At 27.1% G+C, this 19,112-nt stretch overlaps 1 protein-coding gene across 1 annotated transcript in view; it reads left to right on the plus strand.

The window, feature by feature from the left end:
* Positions 1-19,112, plus strand: part of kkv (hyaluronan synthase-like protein kkv) — a 195,245-nt gene that overhangs the window by 73,052 nt on the left and 103,081 nt on the right. Inside the window, exon 2 of the mRNA XM_075356090.1 lies at positions 10,076-10,198. Within this exon, the coding sequence (XP_075212205.1) occupies positions 10,095-10,198 (104 nt within the window). The 5' untranslated portion in view covers positions 10,076-10,094. The remainder of the gene's footprint in view (positions 1-10,075; positions 10,199-19,112) is intronic.

The following is a 19,112-nucleotide window of genomic DNA, read 5'->3' on the forward strand; positions in this document are numbered from 1 at the left end:
GTTAGCTAACATATTTCTATATTTTATTGACACATAGGATAAACAAAAATCTTTTTCCTAAAATTTATGGTTTACGGAGGTTTTTATTCATCGTCATTTTTCATGTTAATGGTTTTTTCGAATTTTGTTTGTATTTTTGATTATTCCCAAAATCTGCCCATCTTTATTTAAACTTATAAAAAAATCTAAAAATGCCCATTTTTTGAAACGGACCAGGGGCAGAAAATACGTTTATTAGACAAAGGAATATTAAATATTTTGCTATAAATTACGCCTTACAAAGTAAGGCATAGTAATAATAATAATAATTATAATAATACTAATATTTCACAGCAGAGAAGCTTTTACCGAAAATGTGACGAAATAAATCTTTATGTTAACGTATTTGAATTTGAGTAAATATTTAGAGTAAAAAGTGTAAAGCAAAGCGTATTACAACAGATTATTGAAAAAATTTGATATAAAATTTTTTTATTTACTAAATACATTTGAAAAAAATAAATATCTGAAAAACTCTTACCACGCCAGTTAATAACTGTAAGCTTTTGTTTATTATATATTGTATTTATGGAACTTTCTTCGATTTAAATTGTTAGCAGTTATGTTTTAAAAGTTATATTTTTGAAAAATACTGTTTTTCCTTCTTGAAAATATAATTATACTCTGGAAAAGACATTTTGAAAAAAAATTGTATATATACTAGCTGGTCAGGGCTACTTCCCTCTAGCTACGGGCCGGAGCCCCCTGGACCCTCACTGTTTTCCTTATCCTCATGGTTGTGAGAATCAACAGATAAATAAAAATTAAAGCCTGAAAAGCTCTCTTTTCTCAAACGTTCCCCTCGTTCTAGACGTAAAAGTTCTGATACGCTCCTGCTGTAGACGAACATATTGCTTTTTGTCCCCCTTTCCATTACCCTAGTATACCCTATTTCTCAGGAGGGGCTCAAGACAGAAAGCTGAAAATCGGATACGTTATAAAACACATAGTGTATTATTTTTACGTCGAAAAATGAAATCAAAAACGGTATTAAGTCGTTGTCCAAAAGGAAAAATTCACAACTTCACCCCCAATGGGAATAAGGTCTCGATCTATGGCTTTAAACCTTCCCTTGGATAACATGAATGTATCCCGAAAATTTGAAAGCAATTAATCGGTTGATTCTCGTTTGATGCTGTTGCAAAAGGGCAGAACCGTCACAAACTTTCGCATTTATATATTACATATAACAATAAAACCATAAAAGTACAAAAAAGACTTCGCATGCAAAAATCTTCCATTCCATTCTTGAAAATCTTTCCACTATGTATATAGATAAAATCATAACTCTTAAAATTTATCCAGTGTTAAACTTTTGAACTTTGAAGACAATAATCTGTGCAGATCTTTTCATTTTGGTTTTATTAGAAAGTTATAAAATCCTTTCTGATTGTTTGACATTAAAAAAATTGTACCATATATTTTATACAATAAACAAATTATTCAATTGCATGAGTATACACTTTTTTTTCACATTCTCTGTTTTTTATCCAAAAATATTTTTTCCAATTTAAATATTTTTAGAAATCCCAAAACTGAAATCTTGTTGCAAATCGTTTGTATCTGATGGAAATAAAAATACCATAGTAGCTCTTAATATATAATTGTCCAATTGTACAATAAATGCATTAAACATAAAAAAAAATTACTCCTATAGATATTAGCTCTTATATTAAGGTGTATTTTAAATTACCATATTAGATAACGGACAAAAAATTAATGGATAAAAGAGTTTCTTTCATCATTCATGAAAAAAGTGTAAAGTTTAATAAAATTAGGATATCGTGTTCAAAAACCGTTAAAACATCCTTGAGAATACACGTCAACAATTGCATACTGAAGTAATTTATTATTAACACTATGTGTATATATATATATATATATAGTACAATTCACTAATTACGCATATTCCCGCTAGATGCGCTGTCTGCATGAATAACAGGATGTCTTGTACTACGATTCTACTCACTTTATTGAAAGTGAAATAAAAAATTAACAACTTCTCTACCGTGTACTCTTAACTGTTTACATCTGCTAATAATAATAATTCTAATGTGTTTTAATGTTATTTTTCAAGTTAATTGGAATTTTAATGTTTTGAAATACATTTATTTTAGTTATTCATAATATAATGAACGGCACATAAAAATGATTTACTCACCTAAGCAAGTAGACACACACAAGAATTTATTTTAAGACAGAATTAAAAATTAATTTTGTAATGAAAGTCAAAACATTTTCATTTAGATTTTTAAATACTAAGTTGATTTGTTAGAAGAAAGAATCCTACGGAAATTGCTGTATTGATATAACAAATTAAAAATATCGCATAACTAAAAAAGGATTTGCCGTAGAATGTTGAAATTTTGTTTTTAGGACTGTTGTAATACCTAGTTGTGCACCTCCCCTTTTGACTGCAATCGAGTGGGCCAAAAATTGTATATAGGGGGTTTCAGTTTTTAACATTTGGATTTTTTACTTTTTCTTAACTGAGGTAATAAGTCCTCATTGAGAGCTTTTCAACGATATATCATAAGTGGTACACATCGGTTCGAATCAGACTTTACATACGTATATTTTTTAACTTTTTTTTTTTAATTTAAATATATTGATTTATTAATAATTATTAACCCCCGATTATATAAAAAAAATGTTTAACAATAAATAATAAATCAATAATAAAAAAAATATGAAAAAAAAAGAAATTATTGGTGAAATAAAATTTTATGTACTTTTCATTTTAATTCAAAAACTTTTACAATCAGAGGTTAGTAATTATTAATGAATCAATGTACTAAATTAAATAAAGTTAAAAAAGTATATTTACATCAAGTCAGATTCGAACCGATGTGTGCGTGGTTACGGATCCGACACACTCTAACACCATATTTCTACTTGAGCGACGTGAATCAAAATTAATATATCGACTAATATAAAATGTTAAGGACATTTTTAGGGCCATTTTTCTTGACTATAACTGAATATTGCGTGTTAGTATTTTGTGATGAAGATACGTAAACAGTGTACTATTCACACACGCAATATGATTCAAATCGGTGTCCCGAAGCCCGTGCCTTCCCCTCGTTAGCTACAGTAATATGGATCTACAGTAATATCGTTTCTCACTTTCAAATGAAATAAGTTTAAATGAAGTGCAGCAAAAAGTATGTATATGCAATTTAATAGGTTTACAAGGAAGGAAAAAGAGCTAAATATGTTTATAAATAATTAAATTTAATCACATTTTATCAGGTTTCATTAAGTTAATGTCAAAGTGCCTTAGACTACAATACTGCAATCATTTTTTTCATAAATTCTTTAAAAATTAAATAGTTAATCTCAGTAATTCTTATCATTTATTAAAGAATTTTTTTTTTCAATGTAATTTTTTAACTGCAATTTTTTTAACCGATTTCAAAAATATGCTTTTTTTAAAGGAAGAATAAGTAGAATAATAATTATATGATCAAATAAATCGGAGAAAATATGTGTTTTTTTTTTTTGCTTGTCATCATTTATCATTAATTAGTTCAGATCGTTGTAGCAATATGATAACTAGCTTGAAGTCAATCTGTTGTTCAATTAACTTTCACGCGAAGCTTCAAGAAAATCTGCTGAAAAATGTCAGATAGAAACGATATATTCCCGCATTCCAAACATCTCAGTTATCATGACTGTGTGCTGATTCTAACAAAAAAGAACTACTTTTATATTTAGTTGTATGATTTTATATTATTAAACTATGTTTAGTATTTAATTTAAAATTATTTTTAATGTAATCTTCCGGCAGAATATTAGTCTTCTCTAAAATATTTTTTGCCTGATTTGATTTTGTTAAGGTCTAAGGCTGTTTAGTGAAAACTAGGAAGTTTTTGTGTTTAAGTATGTACAATAATTTTTTTTTAAATTAATTACTTTCCAATTAAAAATAATAAGCAAAAATATAATATCTTAATTTAAAAAAATAACAAAAAGCAGGAAATGCCAGAAAAATGTAATAGTATATATAATTTTCTTATAAAATCTTTAGAAAGTTAAACCACAATAGTAAATTCAGTGTTTCTGTTGTAAAAAAAAAACAAATTTAAAAAATATATGAAACAATATCAAAATTTTTACGGTTGATGATTCCAGAAATAACCTCAACATTATTATTCTCTTTCGTTATGTTTCAATCTCAGTCAAATCGTGATTTCAAAAGCACCCTGGAATGAAAAAAAATTACGTAATTTATATTACCTAAATCTATTATTGCTTTATGTAAATTTAGTGTATGAATTTAAAATGTCATAACTAAAGTGATTTAGATTTTATCTCTATTTTAATAAAAATGTAATAAATTATTAATATGTTAGTAGTCACAACTAGTAACATATTATTAACACAGCCACAAGTACTAACCTTTTTTAAAAAAGGCTTTTTTTAAATTGATTATGTGAACAAACACGTGAACTGGCTTGCGGTTAACCTCCTGGGTAACAGTGAGAACGTTAGGCACCTAAAGTCACTACATATATTAAATTTGTAAGTTCTTCGAAATTTGAGGTGAATCATCTATCCTAGGGTGTTGTGCATCGTCAAAATTCTTCATTTCGTTTCGTCACTTAATTTTGTTGGTTCTTTGATTTGTTCCTTTGTTTGATTGTATTTTTGATGTTTCCTTGTATTAGTTATTTGATAAGACTATTTTTTGGTGTTTCCTTTGTTTTTTATGCTCTGGACTTTCTCAATGTTTTTTGGACTCATCTTTGTATGTAGTTATTTATGTTTATTATATTTTTATGTATACTGTATAAGGTACGTATACAGTTCTTTGCGGGATTTTAGTGGAAACCCTTCTCTTCATGACAGTTTCTTTGTATTCAAATTTACGAATGGTTCAGGTAAATTGGAACCGATTGTAAATTAGACACTGCGATCTAAAAAAAAAAATCATGACGATATTCAATTTAAGAATTTTATATAAAATATTACACTAAATAATTTAATAAATTTAACTACAGATGCATTATTCCTAGAAAAATTTAACATATCGAAATTTCATGAAGCATAGAAAAATCCGCTAAATAGGTATTACGTTTAATACAGAAGGAACCACAGAAAAATAAAAGATAGTTGCAAGAATTATTTATAGAAATGTACCGATGTTTATTTTTTTTGTGTAACGATAAATTTTATTTCAATTAATTAAATTAAATTGTTGCAATCACATGAATTATTTTGTATGTGCATCCCAAAGAAAATTTTTTAAAAATTATTAGAAAATTATTAAATATTAGAAAAAATTAACCGTATAGAAAATCGATTTTGTGTTCAGTTTGTTTCTTTTACTGTCGTAAGATTGCAGTATTTACTTTGTTGAAGTGTAAATAAAATTGTATTTTTTTCCCAATATTTAAACGAAAAATTTTTAATATGTTTCTCCAAGATAAAATGTTGGGAATATATCTTTTCGAGAATGATAGGATTATTTATTATTTAAAAACTAGCAGATCCGGCGGCAATGCTTCGCTATTGCTAGATTTGAATATATATTAAATGATCACAATTGTAAGTCTGATAAAACATTAAAAAACTGAACATTACGGAACTTCACAAAATTTAAACTTTCATTTTATCCCTTTATTCCTATTTCCTTTTCCTTTCCCTCTTTTCCCTTTTTCGCGTGCGTAAATCGGTCCAGTAATTTTTTAGTCTATAGCGGGCACACATACGAACATTGACTTTTATCACCAAGGAGGTATAGTTGTTGCAATTTTTTTCTTTTCACTAACATATTATTCTTTTCTGACGTAATATATTCTGTATATGAGTCAAATCCTATCATAAATGTAATTTTTCGAAATCTCGACCCCACCACCACCTAGCGGGTCCAAACTAATTCAGAAACCTTCGCGGGCGTGCGCACAACAATTCATCAAAATTTCATCGCTTTCGGATGAATGGTATTAGAAACGCATACGGGACAAGCAAACAAACATTCATTTTTCTATATATATATATATATATATATATGTGTGTGTGTGTGTGTGTGTGTGTGTTTGTTATTTGCTGAGTATTTAAGTTGTCATAAATTACATAAAATTCTGAACTAATTTACATTGTTTTAACCAAAAAAACCAGTAAAAACCATAACAGTAACAAAAAAATACAAGTTAAAAATTTTATTTTATAATAAAATCTATAACAGGAAGATTAAAAATAAAATAAAACTATTTTTTTTTTTTATATCATATCCCCTATTGGTTACTGATATATCACAATATTCGTTAATTCAAAATATTATAGATAATTTTTTCCTTTCACTCATCAAAAAAGTTATCTTGATTTCAGTCGATTAGACTTTATATCAAGTTAAGCTGAAATAGCTAGGTAAACTTTTTGTTGCAGATAGGGTATAATTCTACTCAACAAGATATAGTAAATGAATTTTAATAATGAGTTAAATGTATTATTTTTATGCCAAATATTTTATTATTGTCTTGTTTTTACTAGTCAAACTAATTATTTGACTAAAAAATTATTGTTGAAATTGAAGTTTATTTAAAGACTATGACATTATATAACAAAATATTTACTGTTTTTATTTTAATTTTCATAGATTTCACTGATCGAAAAAAATATTATTTGTATTAAAAAAATTCTACGATACAGTATATTTAGAATCAATGCATGTAATTCGATTTACTATTTACACATATAGTATAAACATATAAAGCGTATAATAAAAACTGCGACAAATTGTACAATTTTGAGATCAAGGATCTAAAATATTTCTTAACTGTAAGATGGATGTAATAAAGTGTAAGCAATTTTGGACCGATTACATTCAACCGTAAAGGTAGCTCTAATGCTGTCCGCAGGATTGAATAAAACAGCAAGATAAGCTTGTAGATAGATGGCCTTGATAATCAAGGATACCAATAAGATTAGGACGCTGACTTCACACCGCTTTTTTACAAAGAGAAATACTTCGTATGAAAACAACATCTTCACTTTCTCTTTTATAAATCTTATTTTTTTGTAGAATGATTATTATACTAAAAGTCTACAAAAAAATACTCATTTATGCTTCTAAGAAAATATTAATAATATTTATGATATAAAGTTACATAAAAACTTAGGATTGTAAGCGACAATAAAATAAATGTGAGCTGTACGAGTACATGTCGATGAGACTGCTTTCAAGGAACGAAACGAATCTTGTTTGTAATCCAGTAATGCTAACATCAACATCATCGAGTTTAAAATGAAATATTAGCAGTTATCTAAGTATTGTCTTTTGTTTTGAAGAACTTTAATAACAAGCAAGGAGAGTTTATTAAAAATCCAACCCGAAATATATCACCCTTTTGGAGCCCATTAAAAAAAAAATGACTATCATGTCATTATTTGACTCCCATTATGAACCATTTAGACTAATATTGATATATTTAATACTTTATTATTTGTAAGTTAGATTATGCATATGTTTATATTTACGAATTTAGTTCATTTACTAAAATAATTACATAAAAATATTCTCTTATTCTTTAAAAAATACCAATATTTCTATCAAACTATAACTTATTTGTATATTCAGGGCAAGAATTTAATTAAAAGAAAAGACCTTATCATATTTCTTATACCATTTATAATGGATTACCCACCCATTTAAAAGATCTTCCACAAATTTAATTTAGATAAATCTTAATTGTTTTAAGTTGAAAAAACTAATGTTACTTTGTTGCGAATTTTTTAATAATACAGTTTAGAGACTGAGTTTTCATTATTTCATTTAACTTGCAAGCATATATAATTAAATAATTTCTATTAATACTGATCATTTTTATTTAAAAAAAATAATAATAATTGTTTATTTGTGACTCTTTTCGGATCAAAATTATTTGGCAGTTTCCTTAGATCCTCAAGGCAAATCAACACGTGCATTTAACTATGGCAGGTAGTAACTGACCGCTGGGAAATGTTAGAGTGGGCGATTCTTTTATTATCTGTCAAGTAGCACCACCTTCTTATACCTGAGATAACCTATGTAATATATTATTATGTACCTTATTTATTCCTTTATTAATTAATTAACTTTTTATAATGCAGCGTAAATAGCCAGATTAAATAACTGCTGAAGAATTCCTTTACATTTTTCAGCTTTAACGTCATCTTTAAATAGAACAGAATTTTTTTTTACTATTTAAAATCTATCTATTTTATTAAAAAAATGTATAACTCAGTTTTTTCCTGATAATATACAGAATTTGTTTAATTTTAACAATTATTTATTCAATAAACTAGGAGTAGTATGGTATACCTCTATCATGTTAGAAGATATATTAATCGTCTTAAATTTCAGATAAAAGACTTAATTTTCAGAAAATATTAATATTTTTCTTTCTGATTAATATTTTATTAAAAAAACTTCAAGGCATTCAGTTATCTCCATAGAACTATTTCCAAAAAAATATCCGTAGAACCTTCATAATCAACGGAATTTAAATGGTATGAAAAAAATTGAAATAATAAGCAGTGTTTATTTTATAAAACTATTAAACATTTTCTTCTTTTAAACTACGGAGAGAATGCATCTTGCAGCCAAATTTTAGGTAGATTTCATAAGAAAGCTACCTATTGCAATGGGTACCATAATTCGCCTTCCGGAAAATTTCGACATATCTTCGCGTTTCATATCCCCCAAAATCACCGTCAGTTCAAAGTTCAAAAGTTTACATATACATTTATATATATATATATATATATATATATATATTTCACTTTCTTGTGGACACGACAACTGTCGTAATTTTGCGCCAATCACTTTCAACTTGATACATAACATATAACGTCCCAAAATCTCGGTCAGGTTCGTTAATGGTCCAAATCAGACCATGGGGGTGGAAATTAAGGGCTTTTTCGAAAAATAAAAAAATCGCTATAATTTTCCTATTAAGTAAAATATCGAATTCGTTTAAATTTCCTACTATTTTTTTTGTATAAGGGCCTAAAATTTATTTAAGTAAAGTTTTTTGGTATCTGGGGAAGAAAAAAATGGGGTTTCAAAGACATAAAATATCATACCTTCCTTAATAAACACAGTATCTAATCGGTTTAAAGTGGTAGTTAATCCTGTAAATATTACCTAAAACTTTTGTGTGAAACAGTTTTTGACATGACCAACCCTTACGGCAAGGATGTCCAAAATGTTACTGGAATTGTAAAAATATGGGGCTTGTATGCTAAACATGTGCAACTTTTTTCACATGCAACCACTGTCGTATTGAGTAAATTTAAAGTTTTTCTTAACTTTAAGGTGGAAATCCTTTTTTTTATCTGCTACTTAGCATCGGTTAAATCTACCTCCGCCTTCCGGCGTGCCGAAAGGGATTTTTTTTACCTTAGCAACCATCTAGAAATTTTTAAAAATCTTTTTATTTATTCGAATATAAATATTATTTATAAATGTTATTATTTATGCATAACAGTTCTCTTTTTGAATTAAATTTCCCTGTTGATTTTTCAAAATGTATATTAATATTCATTATTTCTCTCTAATGTGTACGTTGCAATCTGTTCAACTTGTGAACAATAAGCAATCCCATGAGATGAGAATGTATGTATGATATGTAAATTAGATGTAGTCTGGTGCAGATACAGGCCAATTATTTCTGAGATGAGTAGTTAATTGAGCCTCAACCACCATAGTACACAAATATCCATTCTCTAGAATTCAAATCCGTATAAAAGTAAATTAAATTTACTTGAATCTCAGAATATATTTGAATCTCAGATATCAAAAATCAGCTTTTAAAGAACTGATTTCAGTTGATAAAATTATCACTAGACCAACCCGGTAGGTTATTCTTTATAAATCAAATATTTTTTATATAATATATATAAAATTTTAAAACTGCTATAGTTTCCTTCAATTTTATTTATTTTACAAATATAACTATGTGGTGTGCTATGTGTTATGTGGTGTAAATATTATTGTGCTTACGTTGATATAATACATAAAGTTTAATAATTTAATTTTTTTTTGTTACAGAGGACGGCTCTGCTGAAAAATGACGGGGCTACGCCCCCAAATGTTATCCAACCCTCCCGACGATGACGAGAATTTTTCCGACGATGAAAGTTCCCCACTTAATGAAGGAATATATGGCGGCAGGTAAGTAACAGTAATTGAAATAAAAGACAGTTTATTTACGAAATAATCAATATTTATGCATTATTACGTAACACTTGATCGTCTAATAATGAAATTTAGATTGTGTCAATTAGTTTTTTAACGGTATGTAGTACATATAATAAATATCACGTTGCAAGCTACTTTAACATTGATAAATAACATTTACAGTTTATTATTATCATTAAAATGTACTCGTTTTGCATGCATTAATTAAATGACATAATAGAGATTTGTAACATAAATTTCTAAGATCCTCTTTTGAATTACATTTTTTATTACACCATTTCATGAGTTTCTAATAGCATTTTAAATTTAAAAAAAATCTTGTCCATCACTTTTTCTTTAAATTATTATGTATTATTGAGTGCAATTAGTACTACTGATATGTAGTGTACTGATATGTATTAAACAATTTCTAACATCTCTCTTCCTAAATAGTTTTACATAAAAATAGACTTCAACAATTATAAATTCCAAACATCATTATCAGCGTTATTAATTAAAAATTTACAGCTATTTACAAATTAAGATGGTGAATGGAAACAACGTGAAGATAGCTTTTTAATAATGGAATTAATATTCTTACAAACAAATAATTATTTCACAATATTATTTATTGCTTAAAACACAGGATAAAAAGTATAAAACAAAAAACTATTTTGTAGATTTGTCGGTTAATATAAGATTATATCTTTTATAGGTTAAGGTTGAATTTAAAAAAAGGATGTTGATAGCTGAAAAATGTTTTCTGTTAGCACAACACAAGACAGACATGATGAAGAAAAAGACAATAGTATTTTTTACTTTCTTTTAATAAAATAATCATCTATGATCCTCTTGATCAGCCATCCGTATGTTATTAATATGATCTATTACAGTCCTAACAAACTACAGATTTAATACAACGTTTTTCTCAAATGAACAAATTTTTTTTCAACTCATCGAATATTCATGTATCAATATTAAGTTCTAATAGTTTATTTTTTTGTTTGATTAATTCGTAACATAAAATCAAATTAGGAATAGAATAATTACAATATATCAAAAATGTTATGTTTTACTGAGATTCGATGCTTAAAAGTTCCAGATTTAATATTTAAACGGTATCACTTTTGCAAAGTGGTCGGTAGTTAGTTCTATTAAAAAGAAATATTAATATTCAATTAAAATGTCTGAAAATACTTTAAAAATAGTTCTAATTTTTAGTCTTCTGATTAAACTTTTAAATATACGGATAAAATATACAGATAAATATGCAGATAAAAATATACGGGTGATATTTAAGTATGAAAACAGCTTTAAATTGTATGTATGAGAGGTATTTGGAAGCATAAATAAATCGATTTTTATATAGTTAAAAAACCTGCATTATGGTGGTTTTTAATTTTTGTCCGCCATTTTGGGTCCGTCATACTGAATCATACCTAATTTATTAAAACAGGAAGATAGGTATGACATATGATTTCGATTTTAAATTTTACAAAAAAAAAAAAAATGGTGAAACCAGGTTTTCTGTTAATGCCTTGATTATCGAGTTATAAGCAAGCATTCAAATTTGCAATGGCGGAAAAATCATGTTTTGCTAATAAAAAAAAAAATCGTATGTCTGTTGGTACACGAGCAGATTCGTCAATTATTTTTCAATTCAATTCATCAATGTTTGCAGGTTTTGTTTTGTAAACATTATATTTCAGGTACCCCTCTCAAAAAAAAGAGAGGAGACAGGCCTGGGAACCTAGCAGGCCATTATATGGCTCCTCTACGACCTATCCAGCGATTTGGAAATTGTTTATTTAAAATTTGCCGTACCCTTAGATAATAATGAGATGGTGCCCCATCTTGCAGAACGTTATTATTTAAATCATGTCCAACATTTCCCCGGCTGTTTGGTAAAATCCTTCGGCTAACAAGTTGCAGTAAGAATATCTTGTAAGAATGTCATCTAAAATATAAGGCCCACAATACAATGACCAACGATTCCCGCCCAAACGATCACTTTCTAAGAGTGTTGTGTATGAGCTTTCAACATCCATTTGAGATTATTATCGCTCCAATATCGACAGTTTTGCTTATTCACATGGCCATTTAACATAAAAGTCGCTTCATCATTAAATATTATTTAATTACGAAAATTTGCATCTGTGTCTAATTTTTGCATTACAATATCACAATACTCAACTCGGCGATCAAAATCATCTTCCGAAAGTTGTTGTGTTGTTAATTATTAGTCACTGTTTATTATTATCAATATTATATTATAACAAAGTCAATAATGGAAAAACGGATTTCACCATTGCTTTTCTTGTAAAATTTTAAATAGAAATTATGTGTCATTTGTCCACTTTCCTATTTAAAAAAAAAAAATAAATAAGTTGGTTCAATGTGGCGGATCCAAGATAGCGGAAGAAAATTAAAAACCCATCATAATGCAGATTTTTTTAAAATATGTAGAACCCGATTTCTTTCTGCCTTCTAATACCTCTCAGATATGCAGTATAAAGCTGTTTCGATACTAAAATATCGCCCGTTATATACTTTTTTTACTTGTTAACATAAAAAAAAAACAAATTTAAATGATTTTGTAACTTTTTGTTACCTAACATCTATTTGTACCGAATAGATATTTTCTAATTTATTCTTTTGCAAAACTGATTTAACAGAAATCCAACTTGTTTTTTGTTATTATTTTGTGAAACAGTGAATATGAATCAATCGTGTAATTAATTCTGACCACAGAAACATGTAGAGTACTTTTCTATTACTCTATCCTCATTTTCTGTATACTTTATTTTTCTGTATACTATATCCTCATTTGTTTTAAACGTTTTTTTGTTAACTTGAATTATGAAATGTATTAAATCTTAATTTCAACACTTTCGTGTTTTGTTTTTATATAATGCTTATAATAAAAAATAATTACATTCATAGCTGTAGTAACGACTACATGATTTTAATAAATTTTTATAGATAGTAATCTTAAAATCATTTATTCATAGAATGAATAATTTTATTAGTATATATCTACAACGCAAATAGGGAGCCACTTACTGTTACTGACCTCTCTGGTCATACCCAACTACTTACACTATACATAAGGAACTAATTATTTGGAAATTTATCTTACTTTCAAAACCATCATTCCGTCACATCATTAGTTAAAATTATGTAACTAAATAGTCGTAGGGATCTTAAAAAATAGTACAAAGCAAAAAAAAAAAATACCTATCTTTACTGGTACACAAAGTAGCAATTAATTAGATTTCTTAAGAAAGCTACCAATTGTAATGGGTACCATGATTTGACTTCCGGAAAATTTCTACATAGCTTCCCGTTACACATCCCCTAGACCCCAAAACCACCGTCAGTTCAAAAGTTTATATATCATTTATATATGTATATATATATATATATATATATATACATTTATATATATATATATATATATATATATATATAATTTATATATATATACATATATATAAATATGTATGTATTTCACTTTCTTGTGGACACGATAACTGTCGTAATTTTCCGCCAATCACTTTAAAATTGATACATAAAATATAACGACCCAAAATCTCGGTATTGTTCATTAATGGGAAAAATCGGACCACGGGGGTGAAAATGAGAGGGCTTTTTCGAAAAAAAAATCGCTATAACTTTTCTATTAAGTAAAATATGGAATTAATTTAAAGTTACTACTATTCTTTGCACAAGGGCCTAAAACTTATCGAAGAAAAGTTTTTTGATGTCACCAACCATTGACCCAGGGGGTGTATAAAGAGGGGATTTCGAAGACAAAAGAAAATCATACTTCCCTCAATAAGCCCAGTATCTAATCGGTTTAAATTGTCGTTAGTCCTCTAAACATTACCTAAAACTTGTTTGAAACAATTTTTCGTATGATCAACCTTACAGCAAGGGATGACCAAAATTTGCTGGAATTGTAAGATGGGGCTTGTCGTATGCTAAACATGTGAAACTATTTTTCATATGCAACCATTGTCGTATTGAGTAAATTTGATGATTTTCTTAACTTTTCAGTGGAAAACTTTTTTATCCTCTACTTAGCACCAGTGAAATCTACTTCCGCCTTCCGGCGTGCCGAAAGGGATTCTTTTTTGTTTATAATAACCACTATATTAAAGCTAATAATAAAAAATATCGTTAAACTGGAAAACATCTTTAAATATATAACCAAAAAATAAAAACTCTTATAATTAAATATGAATTTTTTATTTAATCTACTATGGAAGTTATGAAACATTGAAATTACACTACCATAATTACGAGCAATTGCCACAATTTCTCTAAATTTTCTTTATAAATAAATTTATATTTTCAATAATGACACAGAAATTAACAGGATTTAGCGTAGGATAAAACTTAATTTGTTCTTGTATATAGAATATAAATCTTCAAGTACGAGCTTTTTTATTTTCTGAAGACTACAATAGCCGTCTTCTTTTTAAGAAGAAGCGTGTTTTGCTTTGTAAAATTATATATGGGATATTTATAGATCAGTCTGGCCCGTAACCAGATACATATAACAAATTCATTTTAGTAACCTTAAGGATACATTAGGATCCAATAAGAATGTTAAAGGGATTCCAGGTTGTATTTGTTACAAAAGAATCAAAACAGTAAATTCATTATTTCCTGAAAATTATATTTCTCCTTTCCGTAGTAATGAAAAATTCTGCAATAAGAAATGTATTTCAACTAAGGATCCGCAAATGATTTCAACAATTTAAAATTCTATTTATGAAATTACTCCAAACTTTTATAATTTCCTAATCGCATTTTTAACAGAAACTCCCCAATCGCATGAGCTCCAAAAATATTCAAACGCATTCTTAAAAAAAAAAAAAAAAAAAACTCCTACCAAGGATAAATTAAGAAGTCATGGCAAATTTGCGATATACAATGTTTTTGGAGTATAGAAATCTAATTTCATTCACTAACAGCTTCTTAACAAATTTTTTAGGTTATTTGAACATTCATGTAAAAATCACGGCAAATGAGGTTTAAGTATAATTTTCGTAACAATATTACAACCAAACCCTGTCATATGTATTGATACTATTTTAATAATTTTTTAAGTTCATTTTTCACAGTGTCTTTTGTATAGTATTTTAGAATTAGCTGCATGCCTTTTCTGATACATAATTTTTTTTAAAAATTGTTTTTGTTTTTAAATTGTTGTTGTTTTTTTTAAATTGTTTTTTAAATTAAAATTTTTATTTAAAATCAGAAGTTAAGTATTTTATAAAATGTTTGATTTTCAATGTTATCACGAATCTCGAAATTTTAGTTGAGAATAAATAAGTCAATGAAAAAGTTTATAACTGTATTTCCAGTTCTAACTTCGCCGATCTCCGTGGCGAAGTGATTGCATCTCGGCCTTTCATCCAGAGGTCCCGAGTTTGAATCCCGGTTAGAAATGGCATTTTTCATACGTTACAAATTTAAATTTCCATATTCTAACTCATCAGTAAAAAAAAAAATTGTTTCTTTCTTTTTAATTAATAAAATAAGTTAATGAATAGTTTTAAAGGCTATGTAGAATGATACTCATTTCTCATTTACTATTAGTTTTTCATTTTTTAAATTAGGTTTTTCATACATGTTAAGGCTTAAGAGTAAAAATAAAAATAAAACTACATGAGCAGGGTAAAACATCTAATGCATTTTTAAAGAAAAAAATCTGCTTGGATCATTGTAAATAATTTTTTTTTTAATAAACCTCTTTGTCTTACTATTATTCTGTATGCATCCTCTGGTTATACAAAACTATAAATTACAAATTATAAATGTTAAATTGAAGACAAAATGTGACAATGATTTCTATCTGTAAGTTTTGTACTCATTATAGTTATCTTACAGAATACACGCACGCAAAATTATCACGAAATGTTTAGTGCAAATTTTTTTAAAAGAAGCTCATTTAAAATTACATTTCTTCCTTGATCATCATGAAGAAACCTGATAAAAAAATATTTTTAATAATCTTAACGACTGGGAAATTAAATGGAAATTGTTCTTCCAGAAGATCTTTTCGGGATTAATCAGAGGGATTTTCGGTGATATTATTTATGGGATCCTTAAAGTGTAAAGCACTTTAAGCTCTTTAGGATATAGTCTAGTAATATGTAAAATTAATATACCTGATTTAGTTAAACGAACAAAAATGTATAATTCGGCTAAGTTTCATCAGATTAATTTGAGAAAGATAGGTCCCTTTTCAAATCTTATTACAATGCTTAACTAATTGTAACAAATCTGTGTTCTTGTAAGAGCATAATTGAGAGACTTGCCTTATTAGACTACAAAACATTTTTTTCAGTAATCATTCAAACTTTCCCGATAATGCCTAGTTCCTCCCCCCAGAAAAGGGACCTATCTTTCTCAAATTAATCTGATGAAACTTAGCCGAATTATACATTTTTGTTCGTTTAACTAAATCAGGTATATTCATTTTTAAATTTTCTATACAATCATTTTTATTTTCATAAGCTGTTTCATGATTTTTTAAACAATTTAGGTTTTTCAGTTATAAGAATATTTATTGTCCACAATTTTCAACTGCGTTTAAAAATAGTTATGTTGGATATTAAGCATCATTTGTGAGATAGGAATAAGTTGTTTGATTGATACTTTATGAAAATCGGTTTAGCTTTGCTGGAGATACAATTCCATAAACATTCATATATAAACAATACACCCTTCTCCCATACAGGATAAAAATGTACTGTGATTTGTATTTTTTGCCACAATTTATTATTATGAAAGAATCAAACCTTTTGTAATCAAAGTTTTGTTATGAGAATGACGTTTCTAAAAGGTTTTATGTAATTTTATTAAACGTAAATATTTATTTATTGAATTTAATAGACATAAGTATTTTATTTCAAAACAAATAATTGGTTTGCTACAAATAGTTTTTTTCACTTACTGAAATTAAATAGAAAACTTAATTATTATTTAAACCAGTATGTTCTACATTATAAATTTAGATGAAGCTGATAGCTTTACATGAAAGTAGGTAGATGTTTGTAAATACGTATTAGAATATTAATAAAATTAAAAAAGAAAACTCAACTTTCGCTAACCAATCATAGATGACATCAACTGAATTTAAATATTCTGACATTTTTCTCTTTATATTTATCGTATCGAGCATCGATAACTTTGATGAATTACCGCTACGGGCTATTCTTGTAGATGAGAAGGTAACCTTAGCAACAAGGTCTCCAACTGTGCTGTTTGTTAAAGAGTTAAGACTACATTGATATATTGAATACATTATACAATCTCGATTATGTAATGTAAATCTTTATTTTTATTTTATCCGTTACTCAATAATTTAAAAGTACTGATTTATTAATTAAAATACTTTTGTTGGCGTTTGTTAACTGGAATTTTTTTAACCTTTTATAAAAAAAAAATTTTAAGAAACCTTTTGTAGCAGTTTATTTTTTAAAGTTTTGATGTACATTCAAGCCTATTGATGTAAGATTGAACAAAAACAACTTGCATATATTATATCCAAAAATTAATGATTGTGTGGAAAATAGTAAAATAGCTTTATCTTTAAATTATTTGGAACTGTAAGTTTGTAATTATAAAAATCAATGAAATTTAGTCCTATGTCTGTCTTTTCGTTACTCACAAAAAAAGAATGTGTGTTAAATTTTTTAAAGATTACTAGTCAAAATTTAAATCAATTCCTCTTCAAAACTTTGTAAGAAATCGGTTATTGTTCGTACCTGATGTGTATGTAAAGATGGACGGTCAAATAACCGACTGATAAATAATTGAGCAAATAATCATTGTTATATTAGATCTACCGAACTAGTTAGGAGCTGTACCACTGACTTTTCACACATGTGTCCCGAATATTTTAAAAGGGAAAAAAGGTGATAATTGATAAACTATTTACTGTGTGAGTATAGCACTGTAATTCTAGAATGGTTGACCCAGTTATAAGGAAATAGATATCAAACGATTTCGCGAGTGGAATTTATGTATGATGACTTACAATACAAAAATTTCTTACGGTAGTTTCTTCAAACTGATAAATGAAAGTTATGTCAAACAGGTGGTTTAAAAAGAGTTTACTTATTTATTTATGAAAAAAAAGTCCATAAAACCTGAAATTCATATCATATATTATTCAGTTTCATTACGCTCCTGCATCATTTATTGCCGATTTATATAATTTCTTCATTCAAAATCGTGATTGCTATTTATCTCTTCTTATTTCAAAATAAGCGTTTACTGGCATTAGTTGTATTGATATATTTTTATTTCAATCTTTAGATATCCTCTCACGCAAACAGATTACAAAATACAATAAAAAACCTATTTATCGAGAAAAGTTGTTAAAATTTATGAATATTAAAAAAACATAATTTAATTCCCTTTAATCTTTTTATCACATATTTTATTTCACAATTATTTACGCTAATCAAATATTTGTTAAATTTCATTCAAGCGAGAAAATTGAAAATGTAACCTCGACATAATCGCTCCAACGTATTTTTAATCTTATCTTGTCTGTATTTGAGTAGGATCAACAACGAATAATCAGCCTGTAATTTTAAAGAAAAACAAATAAACAGTTCAGAAAAAATACATAAACAGGTATATGTTTCTAAAAAGATATGTTTTAGGGGAAGTATTTAATGGAAACTAAAAAACGTAAAATATAATAAATTTTCAGAGAAGAAAGTAAAGATGATAACAATTTCTTTGATAAATTTACATTGAGTATTAAAATTATATGTAATTCAAAAACAAAACAAAAATTCCTTTCGGCACGTCGGAAGACGGAGGTAGATTTCACCGGTGCTAAGTAAGGGATAAAAAAGATTTCCACCTTAAAGTTAAG

The sequence above is a fragment of the Lycorma delicatula genome, chromosome 2, assembly GCF_047948215.1.
Source record: "Lycorma delicatula isolate Av1 chromosome 2, ASM4794821v1, whole genome shotgun sequence".
NCBI classification, from domain to species: domain Eukaryota; kingdom Metazoa; phylum Arthropoda; class Insecta; order Hemiptera; family Fulgoridae; genus Lycorma; species Lycorma delicatula.